General features: G+C 51.8%; 1 protein-coding gene across 1 annotated transcript in view; it reads left to right on the forward strand.

Moving 5' to 3' along the window:
- RNF123 (ring finger protein 123) overlaps positions 1–12,675 on the forward strand; it is a 42,857-nt gene that overhangs the window by 23,937 nt on the left and 6,245 nt on the right. The window contains exons 29-35 of the mRNA XM_085235818.1: positions 2,046–2,133; positions 2,383–2,470; positions 2,593–2,677; positions 7,735–7,874; positions 8,037–8,225; positions 8,794–8,869; positions 9,502–9,586. Of these exons, the coding sequence (XP_085091944.1) occupies positions 2,046–2,133; positions 2,383–2,470; positions 2,593–2,677; positions 7,735–7,874; positions 8,037–8,225; positions 8,794–8,869; positions 9,502–9,586 (751 nt within the window). The remainder of the gene's footprint in view (positions 1–2,045; positions 2,134–2,382; positions 2,471–2,592; positions 2,678–7,734; positions 7,875–8,036; positions 8,226–8,793; positions 8,870–9,501; positions 9,587–12,675) is intronic.

Genomic DNA, 12,675 nt, shown 5'->3' on the forward strand with positions numbered 1-12,675 from the left:
CTGTTTACTCTCAAACCAATACTCCCTGTTCTGCTTGACTCTTGTTTTGATTCAGTCAAGTCTGCAGGGAAACTTCTGCATTTGGAGACAGAGACTTAAGTGTTTCTCCTTCATCAGCTCAGCATGTCTTCCGTGAAGAGTGTATGACCCTTTATGATGTCTGGGTAGATCCTGAAGGCAGAATGATTCAACATGCCTAGTTCCAGCTACCTGGAAACCAGTTTGGTTCACACACTTGGCTCTAACTGCTCTGAGCTCTACTTAATTCAGTAGCTATTTCAGAAGGTGTGTTTATCCTGCATTGTCAGGAGTAGACAAGAGTCCTTTTCTCATCCCTGTCACCTGGATTTAGAAGTGACTCTGCTCCTCTTCCAGAAGCTGCTTTCCCCTCATCCTTTAGATGACACCGTCTTATTGAAAGGTTAAACTAAGGCTGTAGGCACACTTTTCTGTTGCAGAACAGGAGGCTGCTTGTCACACCACTCATCTGCTGACAGCTGTTGCATCCTCGGCAGAGCCCCAGAATAATTGTCTGCTCTTTTCATTCTGTGCAGGTTGGCTAGGTGAGTTTGTGCTCTAGATTAAAAGGATTCGAAATCGCTGGCTGGCTGCACAGAAGTAGATCAAGAAATACTCTGCAAACTATAGCAAGGAGTCAGTTGTTTAGGAATACTGTCAGCTGCTCCAACTAAAGACAGAAGAGACAGTGGGCTCAAGAGGGAGACTCGGGACACAGCACTTGCACAGTACCTCTGTCTACCTCTGATGTGGACCAGTAACTCTCAGCAGCTGGGCACCACACAGCCAGTTGTGGCTTCATGGCTACTTCTTCAGTTTTTCCTGAAGAGAGCACTGTTGGAACTTCAGGCTTTGGCTGTAATCTGAATACCTCTTGACAACAGCATTTTTTGATCTGGTGCTGTCTGTAGCTGTGTTTTCCAGTATCTGCTACTTTGAGCAAGAGTTATCCTTCAGACTCTCCCATCTCATGACTGACCTTCCCTCTGCACAAAGGGTGCAGATGCTTTTCTTACATGGGTCAGGCAGAAACCTCAGGGCTATTCAGATTGGAGAGAATCTCAGGAGGTCTCTAGACCATCCTCTACAGGGTCAGCTGTGATGCTGGACTAGGGCTCAAGGCTTTACTCTGTCTGGTCTTGAAAGCCTCAAAGGATGAAGACTGCACAACACAGAGCCTCTCTGAGCAACTTGTTTCACTGCTTTACTGTCCTCATGGAGAAAACATTTTTCCTTATATCCAGTGTGAACCTCTCTTGTTTTATGCCCATTCCTCTCACTGTATACCATTAGTGGTATATAACCACAATTGTGAACTGCATCTTAGTGATAACCTCTTACCTTCCTGATAAATCTCTTTGCAAGCTACTGTTAGGTTCCCTATAGCTTTCTAAACCATGATGAACAAACCCAGCTCCCTTAGCACTTCCTTCCAGGGCACGTTGGCCATATTAGCAGCCCTCTGCTGAACTCTAGTCTGTTTATTTTATTTTGAGGATCTCAAAACTGGATGCACTGCCTGTGGTCTAATGAGAGCTAATTAAAGGGAGTTAATCACTTCCCTCAATCTACTGGCTGCATTCTTGTTAGTGCAGCAGAGGATGCTATTGGCCTCCTTTTCTGCCAGGGCATACTGCTAGCCCAAGCTCAGGTTACTGTCTGCTTCCAGCCCTGGTTGCTCTCTGCAGTGCTGTTCTGCACCCAGGCAATCCCAGCCTGTAGCACTGCAAGAGATTCTTCCTCCTCACACCTGGGAGTCAGCATTTGTTCTTTTTGAATTTCAGAAGGTTCACGCTGTCCCATTTCTCCAGCCCATCCAAATCCCTCTAGCAGTCCTGCCATTGAGCACATCAACTGATGCCACTAATTTGGCATCATCTGCAAAGCGGATTCGTCCTCAGAACGTGTCCAGAGAGGGTCTGTTGTTAATGAGGGCTGGTCCCTCCCAGCCTCTGGTGTTCAGAATGCCCCGTGGCACACTGTGTGTCCTTGGATGCCTGTCCCAGCTCCTTCTCTTTGCTCCACAGACATCCGGGACTCCCTGATGCAGGCGCTGGCCAGCTATGTCTGCTACCCCCACTCGCTGCGTGCTGTAGAGAGGATCCCAGAAGAGCAGTAAGTGCTGCCCTGCCTATTCCTGGGGCAGGGCTGGGCTGGTGGCAAGGCTTGGAGTGGGCAGGCAAGCTGCCAAGCACTGCAGGGATAGAGGAGCTGCAGCAGGGTGCTGGAGTTGATTTGGGGGAGCCTCCTTTCTGTAATATACCAGTGTGTTGCTCTGCCCCAGCTCGATGAGTTCTGCCATAAATCCAATTTGTTCCCCTGTCCCCAGACCCTTTGAGCTGACCTATGTCTTCTGTCATGCAGGCGGATCTCCATGATGAAGAACCTCCTGGCTCCCTACGAGCAGCGGCCCTGGGCGCAGACCAACTGGATCCTCGTCAGGCTGTGGAGGGTGAGCATCCCTGTCCTCTCGCTGTTTGGGGCTTAGGTGGACGCTGAGCATTTTGCTTTCCAGTAGCAGCAAAACCTAACGGTTCTCCATCCTCTAAGATCTTTCCTCATCTCTTTTGGCAGGGCTGTGGCTTTGGATACAGATACACGCGGCTCCCACACTTGCTGAAAACCAAGCCTGAGGATGCCAGCCTCCCCAGCCTGCAGAGTGAGTTGGGGCAGGGGAGTGGCATTCAGGCTTACAAAGGGTGCAAAGGGAGGGCTGTCCTAATACCAGGTACACTGTGAGAGGGAGCGGGTGTCCAAGGAGGCAGGGCACTGGACAAATTCAGAAGTAAGGAGTGTTTTAAACAGGCTTCTCTCTTGGAGCCTGGCAGAGTCTGTCTTGCCTTTGGCTTGGCATTTCAGTTATCAGTTCTATTGCCAAACTGAGGAGTTCCTCAGATCTGCTACATCTGGAAAAGACATGGGAAGGAGGTAACTTTTGTGAGCTGAAGCATGCATCTTCTGCTAAACCTGTGCAGACTCTTTTCCAGTCTGGATACAATCCTGATTACTTTTGTATGGAAAAGGCTTTGTGCCAAACTCTGCTGGAGAGCTGCTCAGGGATGGGAGACAGAGGATACTGCAGCCTGATGTAGGCTGGGGGCAGGTGGAGGTGCACTGAATGCCCTTTCTGGTGGGGAGAGCTGCCTATCTCTATTTTAATGGCACTGTTGTTCTTTTTCTTTCTCCTGCCTGTGTGTGCCCAGGAGATCTCTCTGTTGCTAGTTTTCAGAGTAAGTTTGTTGTGTGGCCCTCTCCTGTCTGGTGCAGTAGATTTAGAGAGTTCCCTCCTTCCCCGGTTCTGTGTAGAGAGAGTCTTCTTTTGTGGGACAGAGGGGTTCACGCTGTGATCCCTTTTCTCAATTACATCCCTGGGAGATGCCAGGGAGTCTGGTACCCACATGGCAGATTCTGAGGCTGATTACAGACCTGCTCTCGCTCCCGCTTGTATCAGTGTTGCCTCTTGGGTCAGAGGTTTGCTGTAGGCTGTGCCAGCCTTGGGTTCCTCTCATCCTTGGAGGATAATGGGGAAGCCCTGCTGCACATGGCAGGGACCTGATGGTTACCTCTCACCCTCGTCCTGCAAAAGCAAGCCCTCAGGTAGCTGCTGTCAGTCCCAGGGGGTGGTCACCAGGATCCCTCAGTCCTGCAGAGCTTTGGGACAGGATCAAAGTTTCTCGGTTCTTGAGATCTCTCTGCATCCATCCTTGGATGGCTCCGCACAGTCTGAGCGCAGAGTGGGCTGGGCAGGCTGCAGGGGACTTGCTCCTGGGACTGCTATTTTAAGGTGCAGCTGAATCAATAATGAGTGCTGGTTTCATTGAAGAGGGACATGGGACTTAAAGGTGTCCTTGAGATACCGCCCAGGAAAGGAGAAGGAGATGCACCCTTGTCTTCCCACCTATCTGTCCTCACCTTGCTGCAACTTGAGCGTCGGCAGGGACAGCGGGCCGAACTGCTGAGCTGAAAGAAATCCCTGTTTGTCTGGGCCAGCTTCTGCAGCCAGCCTGAAGCCAAAATAATTGCCTTGTGTTAGTTTAACCGTGTGGGCCTTCACAGTGGTAGTTCCTCGCTCTCAGAAATAAAGCCTTGACTGAGAACATACCCAGGTGGGAACATTCCCTTGATGGGAACATACCTAACCTCATCTCCTGTCTTCTGCTGCTGCTGCCTTGCTCTGCTGGGTGTACATTACAACTTTCTCTTCCTCAAAAGTGTTTATGCAATCTCCCTTCTTCGTCCTTCTGAACGATGTGGAAAAGAGTGTGACCTCTGAGTGTTGTTCAGGAAGGCTTTTTGTTCCCCCCTCGAGTCCCTGGGTGGCCCCTTCCCATCTAACATGCTGCTCACAGATCCAGCACTAGCAGCCTGTTTCCGTGGGGCTTCCTGATGCCTTGCATTACCAGTGATGGGGTTTCCTGCATCCCCAGCTTTACATTTGTCACCGCTGCTCCATCTGCCAGACGGGCACGTTTACATCTGGATCCTTTGAGAAGTCAGGTTAGTGCTGGGTGGAGCTGCTCTGCTCCTCCATCCGGCCCGTTGCTCCCAGCTGTGCTAATGCCTGGAGCCTTACACATGCATCACCCAGGGCACTGACCAAGAGATCTCACAAATAGCCCTGTTACAGATCTTGCCAGGTCATTAGCAAACTGTAAAGTACATAATTATCTTCCTGTAATGAAAGTACATGACCCTGCTCCTTCACAGTCAACCAGTAGGAACACTTATTGAATGCTTCCACTTTATCTGCTTTATTAATTTTTAACTCTATCTGTTAATGGCCTCTTGCTGTTTGACTTTCTCCTATTGCTACTTTTCTAAATAATTCTGTTACAGTTACTCCCTATAGTTAAAGAAACTGTGTGTGTAGCAGCTTAGTCCTGAATGTTTCCTTTTTGTCTTTTCCTTCTATTACCTCCCTTCTCCTTGTTTTCTTCCACTGCTGGCTATGTTTAATTATACCCGTTTTGCCCTTCTCATCTTAGCTTTTGTCTGTGCTTCACTGTGGCCTCAGAGAACTTTCTAGCTGAGAGGTTCGCTGCAGTTCTGGGGCTTTCTGGCTGCCTGATAACCTTACAGATTATTTCCCCCCACTTTGAACTTTGTTTTTCCTCCTCTGACTGCTTTGCTCACCTTTCTGTGGGGAAGTTTCTGTTGTGGAAACATCAGATGAATTTATAACCGCTTGGGGCCACACTCTGTTGCCCACATTAAATGTATTGAGATCATAATTTCTGGCCTTGGAAAACCACCAATTTCTGTTCCAATGACTGATGTTCATCTGCCATAACGAAGACTAAGCCAAGATCGAGCGGCTTTCGTATGAAGGAGTTACAAGTTTTAGAAATCCTAATGATGTTCTGTTGCCAAGATGGAGAAGATAACCACGTCAACTGGCCACCATAGACTCCTGGCACTCCTCTCCTACAGCAAACGTAAGAGCCGTGCTCATACCCAGGAGCAATGCTGAGTGGGGTGTAGGGAGGAAACCCCTCAACGCGGGTGAGCGTCTTGTTAAATGGAGGAGAACGCAGGGGTCTGACTGCAAAGTTAGGATTCTGGATACAGTGGTGTTTGCCCCTTGGTGATCCCAGTCCGGGAACTCATGCAGGAGAAGCAGCCACGCTTGCTGTGGCTGAGGGCAAGTTCCTTCCATGGCTTTCAGCATGGTCACAGTGTAATTAAGACTCGTGCTCCTCCTGGGAGCAATAAAGGCCAAACTTGTGCACCTGGTGTTAGCTAAAGGCTTAGAAAAACTCCAAAACTCTGACTGGCAGCACCACTTCTTAATGCTCTTATGAACTGGCACAGTCTTTGCCAGAAGCAAGGAAAGCATTTAAGGGCCTGGAATTGGAGGCTTGGAGCAAATTCACACCACTTATTGGAAAAACACCGTGAGGAAATAGCCATTGGCTAGAAGTCAGGGAAAAGCAAGTTACTACAAGCAGAAAATCATCCTTCAAACTGCTTTCGGCTGAGGTAGGCTTTGGCTGGGTGGCTCATTTTGGGAACTGTCCTGGCTTGAAGTGTTGGTGGAGGAGGCAGAGCTGCACAGCACTGCTGCGGTTTACAGTGGTGGTGCTGATAGTTGTAGTCTTTTTTTCTGTGATAGGGCTTTTTCTCACAGCCCTCTCTCACAGACAAACCCCCTCGCTTAGTGTTGTCTGCTCAAGGTCTGTCACCAACAGAAGAAAACAGAGTGGGTTCTGGTGCTGGCTGCTGGACTTCTCTGCTTGCACCTTGCAGCCAGCAAGTTCCTGAGGATCACAAACCACAATTCTGACAAAAGGTTATCCTTGAGCTGAAATCCTAGCTTAATCTTTTCAGAAAAAAAAAAAAAAAACAAAAACCCAGCAACAAAGAAAAAGCAGCTTGATGCGTGGCCAAAGGAATGAATTACACAACAGCAATTGCAAGGAGAGGAAAAGAGAACAAAACAACACATTATGCTTTTGTGCAAATCTGCCTCCTATTTGTGGTTTGGATGCTGAGGGCACTTAACAATTCCACCTCTCCACAGAAAATCTGGGGATAGTGGCACAGGAGCGTGGATGTGACAGTCTGTGTATGAGAGGCCGCTGGGACCAGGGCTGTTCCTGCCTCAGGAGCAACTCAGGGCTGTGATGGAGGTCCGAAATCATGGCTGACTGCAGGGGGTGAATGGAGAGCAGCGTCTGAGGGGCAGCAAGAGGAAAGTTATTAGATGAAGCGAGTGAGAAGCAAGCTCCAGTTAGAATTCTTCCTGCTGCAAACAGTTAAGCTGTAAAATGTTGCTCTAGGGCATGTTCGGTGCCAAAGGCTTACATAGCTTCAGGGGGGCCCTTGGCAAGGAAGCCACAGAGGGTCACTGAGTACATAAACGATCCATCTGGCGCAGGCAGCCCCTGAGCCGTGCGTGGGCACAGGACACCAAAGCCATTTGCCCTTATGAAATCCCCCCCAGAGATGTGCTTTTGGCCAGGATCAAAGCCTGCCTGGAGTGTAAGGGCTCCGAGCACCAGCACGTCCTCCACCCCAGCAGAACTTTGGACTCATTGTGAGGATTTACAGTGTCGTTTCTCCCATTCCCATCCAGGCTGATGATCTCTGCCGGCCTCCTGCCTTCCCTCTCTAGTTCTGCTGTTCCCAGTGAGCAGTGTATAGTTGTGCCTGGCTGCTCAGTCTCTGAGATCATGCTGGAGGATGCTGTGTGTTTCCTTTGCCCCTGCTGCCCTTTGAGCAGGAGTTTTCACCTGCTCTTACTTAATGATAGCTTTTCATAGGGGAAAGTAGTTGTGCCTCTTCCCTGTATTTGGTAAAGATGTTCATGATCTTTTCTCCAAGCCTCGAACGTTAGTCTGTAGTTTGATCTTGGCTGTCCTTCCCTCATGCTGTTACTGATTCTGTGAGCCTTCATCTGCCAGTGAGAAGCATCTACCCCATGGGTGCCTTCTCCTTTACCCCCTTGCAGGGGCCAGCATCCTACATGGGACTGACCACACTCCCCAGCTGCAGGCCCTGGGGGCGCAGTGCCATGTATAGTGTGTGGGCAGCCCTGCCTGCCTGAGTCCACTGGAGGCACGGCCCTGGGCCTTGGGCAGGAGGAGGGGGTTTTCTAAGTGCCTCTCACACACGCTGGCTCTGGATCAATCCCAGAGCCAAGCTCCTACCTGCTCTTGCCCCAGATTTGTGGCCACTCTGCGTCCATGCCACTGAGCTGTCTCTGTCTGCTTGCAGAGCCGTGTCCCTCCACCCTGCTGCAGAGGCACATGGCAGACCTGCTCCACAGCGACTGTGATTTGGCCCCCAGCTTCCTGAACAGCGTCCTCAACCAACTGAACTGGGCTTTCTCCGAGTTCATTGGCATGATTCAGGAGGTAAGCACGGCCCTGCACCCAGCATCCCACACCCAGCAGGACTCAGGACTTGAATCTCAGGTTGGGGGTGCAGCCGTTCCCTGGCACATACAGGAACTGGACTGGGCTGGGGTTTGTGGCCCTTCTTTTGGGAAGAGGCCTTGTTAAGGTGTCTCTTTCTAGATCCAGCAGGCTGCAGAGCGCCTGGAAAGGAACTTTGTGGACAGCCGCCAGCTGAAGGTGTGTGCCACGTGCTTTGATCTGTCGGTCAGCCTGCTCCGGGTGCTGGAGATGACTGTCACTTTAGCCCCCGAGATCTTCCTGGACTGGAATCGCCCATCGTCGGAGCTGCTGCTTCGGAGGCTCGCCCAGGTATTGGCCTTTGGCAGAGAGGGAAGGAGTTTCCTCAGAGAGGGTGTGAGTTTGGAGAGTGTCAGCAGAGAGCAGCACACTGCAGCGTGCCCCTCACCCTGCTGACACTGCAAAGCTGAGCCCACAGAGTTCAGTGCTTCGTGCGTGAGGGTGACAGAAAGAGGGATGCTTTGCTCAGAGATTGCACAGCTTGCAGTGAGCATGTCAAGCCTGGAGCCATCCCTGCTCATCCCACTGGGGTGTGGGTGAGAGCTAATGGTGGTTGATTAAGTGCCTCTGCAGCTGATTCCTGCAGTGTAGAAATCTCCATCTGTGGTGATGCTCTGTCACACAGAGAAGCACACTGCTTTGTGTTTTTCCTGTGCCTCGGGGCTGGTAGGGCTGTCCAACTGCCATCCCCACCCCACTGACACTGCCTTGTCCAGTAGCAGCTGCCAGCCAGCTCTTCATGGGCTGTAGCTGTACCTTCTGCTTCCAAAGAGCTGCTTGCAACTTGGCATCTCTAGATGGAGTACAGATGTGAGCGCAAGGTGCTGACCTCAGACCTTCTCTGCTTCTCCCTGCACAGCTCTTGAACCAGGTGCTGAACCGTGTGACAGCTGAAAGGAATTTGTTTGACAGAGTGGTCAACCTCCGTCTACCAGGTGAGTCTGTGCATCAGCTCTCCATCCGTCTGCCCTGCTGAGAACATGCTGGAAGCCCTTGGACAGCGGGCACATTGTGGCCAAGGTCATTGCAGAGGTGTGTGATCAGCAGCTGTTTTGGCTCTGGCTGTCTGCAGCAGAGGTGGCAGCTGGGCTGTGCCTGTGGCAGGTGTCTTGCTGGAGAGGTGCACTGACCTGACGTGCGTTAGACTGGAGCTGTATGTAGGGCTCAGAGGCCTGGATAGATTTCAGTGTAGGTAGCAAACTTGGTTGCTGTGCATTGCATTGAGTAAAGAGTGCACTGAATTGCTGAGGCAAGCTGTTTGCACCAGCATCAGCTATCTTCTTCCTGTTCTGCCTGTTAGCAGAGGCAGGCTCCAGGTACTGTGTTGTGAGCATCCCATATTCACCATAAAACAGCTGGATTTTCCTGCCTGCTTGGGAGAGAGCAGATCACCTTCTCCTCCTGGGGCTTGGAAGAAGCAGGGATGCTCCACTGGGAGAGCAGTGCCCAAGCCTGGGGCTCATTAGTGGGAAAACTCCTGTTATTGTGGGAAACCCACATCCCCTGCAGCCCCATCCCACCTGCTGTTCAGCAGCACTGATTCTGCCTTACACTTTTGCTTCTGTAGGACTGGAGAGCGTGGACCATTACCCGATCCTTGTAGCTGTGACAGGAATACTGGTCCGGCTGCTGGTGGACACTGATGCTCAGGGGTGAGTGGCTTTTGATTTCCTAAGCACAGTGTTGCTGCACATGGCATTACTTTCCCCACGTGTGTACCCTGGGAGAAGCTGCAGGAGAAATAGGGGTGTTTGGGGACCAAGGTAGATGTGCTTGGAGCATTCAGCACATTGATGGCCTCACGCTGGGAAGTATGACAGCTCCACACATCTTTGCTGAAAAAGCTCTCAGTGGAGCCATGCCTCGGGCTGCTGGTTTGTGTGTGCCAGTGCCTGCTTGCATCAAGCTCTGCAAACAGGCTCGTGCTGATGTCTTCTGCAGCCTGGTCCAGCTATCTCCCAGTGCTGCCCTGCTGCCGTGCCCTGTAGGGTGCTATAGGAAGGGGCTCTTATGTCTGCCCTGCGCATCCTCCTTTGGAGAACATGACAATCCCTGGCTGTGCGCAGAGCAGAGCCCCATCTGGCCTTGCAGCTCAGCCATGCAGACGATCTTTCTGCTTCTTCTCTCAAGGACTCAAAGATGTACACAAATACATCTAATTATATCCTGCTCCCATGGCTGCTGCACCAGTCACACAGCCCCAGGGGTGACAGAGCCAAGTGCTCAGTGCAGAGTCGCTGGCAGTGGCCTTTCTGGACTCTGGGTGTGTTTTGCTCTTCCCCAGAATTCTGTTGCATGAAAAGGGCAAACATCATAAATTTGATACCACAACTGGTTCCTTCCTCCTGAAGGGAAAGGAGGGGTGTCAAGCAGTTCCCCGTGTGCCTGGCAGGATGAGAAGCCTCCCCCATTCCCTGTCCCTAAAACATCTGTCCTAGGGCTAAAAGCTGTTTCTCTGCCCTCCAGCCCAGTGAACTTAGGAAGCAGGGTGCGGCTCCCAGCCTGCATCTCCCCTGCCTGGGAAGCCAGTTGTGCTTTGGGTTGGTGACAGCCAGGCAGCTGCTGTCCACAGATGCTGAATGGCACTGTCCCCCATGTGTGAATGATGCCCACAGCAGCTAGGATAGCACAGTGACAAACCAGAAGTGCTGTACCCCCTTGTGCAGCTGGGAAGCGGTGAGTCTGAGGCAGTTTATCAGGGCTTTGCAGCCACCTCCTTGAACACTGGAAAGCAGAGGTAAATAAGAAGCAGGGAAATGGTGCAAGAAAGCATTGTATCCTTATGGTGGGACTGGCTGAGTGGGAGAGGCACAAGGTGAGGCAGGAGGAAGCCCAGGAAAAAATTTCTCTAAAACAAAATGCTTCTGCGTTATTTTGCAAAGACCAGCAATAATTCTGAGATTTGATACGCCACTGATCTATAAAAGGCAGGCAGGCTTTGCAGGGAGGTTGCTCAGGTCAAACAAGACACAGAAGTACCAAGGCTGAGCATCCCAAAGGCATCATTGCTCCCAGAGCAGGGGGTGGGCAGCTTGCTGGTACCAATAATGTAACTGTGGGCAGATAACTCTCAGGGAAGGAGAGCTGAACACTCACCTTCTTGCCAGCTCTGAGTTGGTGATCAGGGCCGTGCCCTGCCTACAGGGTGGTTCTGCTCAGCACAGCACATTCAGAACTGGCAAACAGGGGTGCAGGACCAGGAGGTGCAGCGAGACTGAGTACGGCCCTATTGAGATCTCTGCCCACAGTCACCCTAATGCAGGGAGGTGGCACAGCTCAGCAGCAGCCAGCACAAAGCAGGCATGGGGAGGTGTCCTTCTCCAAGGTCGTGAGCAAGAGGACGCTTCTTGGAGTGAAAAAGGAGAATTAAACCTTTACTGGGTCGGTTCCGTCCTGCAGGAGATGGCTGCTGTGGGTTGTATTGCTGCAAGGAGCCAGCAACAAGGATCCCATCCCCAGGTTCTGTCTGTCGAACCAGTTTACGTGGACCCAACAGGAGACAGCCCTCCTTTTCCCTTTTTTGCTTGCTCTCAGTGGGGTGAGCAGGAAACAGGGTGGGCATTCCCCTTCTGCAGAAGCACTACGTGGAGGTAGAAGTAGGAAGAAATTTATTCAAAGTCCCATTTGGCACCTCCCAGATTTCCAGAAATCGTTAGCAGAGCAATTACACCACAGAGTTTGCTCAGAGGAACCCGTATATAGGAATTACCCAGAACTAGCTGTTAACCTGCTGGGTTTCCTGCAGAGAGCTCTGACCCGGACGGCGAGGACAAAGGGCAGGAGGACCTCCTGTGACCTCCTTGCTTGAGTGAGCTTTCTCTGTCTGTGAGCTGACCCTGCACCGGGTGCTGGGGGCTTTGTCCTGGGCCGGCACACACAGCAGAGAGAGCAGGGCTCTGCACAGTGCCCTGGGTGCAGCAGGACGTGGTCTGATGCCTCAGCTGTGCTGTCCAGCAGGATAGGCTCAGCCAGGCATCAAGTCCTCCTATTACGGCCTCCTGGCACAAAAAGGGCCATTAAGCGCAGGAATAGGGAACATTGCCCGGGCTGGGATGTGAGGAGACAATTGATACATGGTGTGTGTTAGTCCGAAATGCACTCTTTGGTTCTGTGGGGATGGCTGTGCTGCTCGCAGTGAGGCAGCACTCAGTGCCCGGCGCCCGCTCTGCTGAGCCCCAAAGCCTGGCCAGTCAGTCCTGGCACTGGCAGCAGGGTTAGGAGGAAAACTGTGTGGTGGTACCTGAGCATCCTCCAAGAGCTGCTGGCCTGGGCAAGAGCAGAGTCTGAGGACTTTCACGCTCAGCTCACTCCTGAGGGGTGAGACTCACAGATGGGCAGGGTGCAGGATAGAGCCTGCCTGCTCACAGTGGGCTCTGCAGCAGAGCTGTTCCAGTCCCCACAGCAGAGACGTGGCAGTGACGGGCAGCAGCATCACTGATGGTGCTCCCAGTGCTAACGGGATGCCCGTGTGCTCCGTGCTTTGCCAGGCCCTAATGACCATGCCTTGCTTTTATGGGGAGGAGAGGGAAGGTGGGAGCTGAGCCTGGAGCTGCTCTGAATCACTGGGACCATGCCAAGGACCCGGGCAGCCTTCAGCCAGTATCATCCCCCTGTTTGTCTGCTAAATAATTGAGCAGATTTTCTATTAAGCCTCCTTTGGAGTGAGCTAATGGAGCCAAGTTGGCCAGATCTTGTGTAATGATCCTGATGAGAGCGAGCGATGGGGGAAAGGGCAGTGCCC

Source organism: Meleagris gallopavo, chromosome 14, assembly GCF_905368555.1.
Source record: "Meleagris gallopavo chromosome 14, MGAL_WU_HG_1.1, whole genome shotgun sequence".
Lineage (NCBI taxonomy): Eukaryota > Metazoa > Chordata > Aves > Galliformes > Phasianidae > Meleagris > Meleagris gallopavo.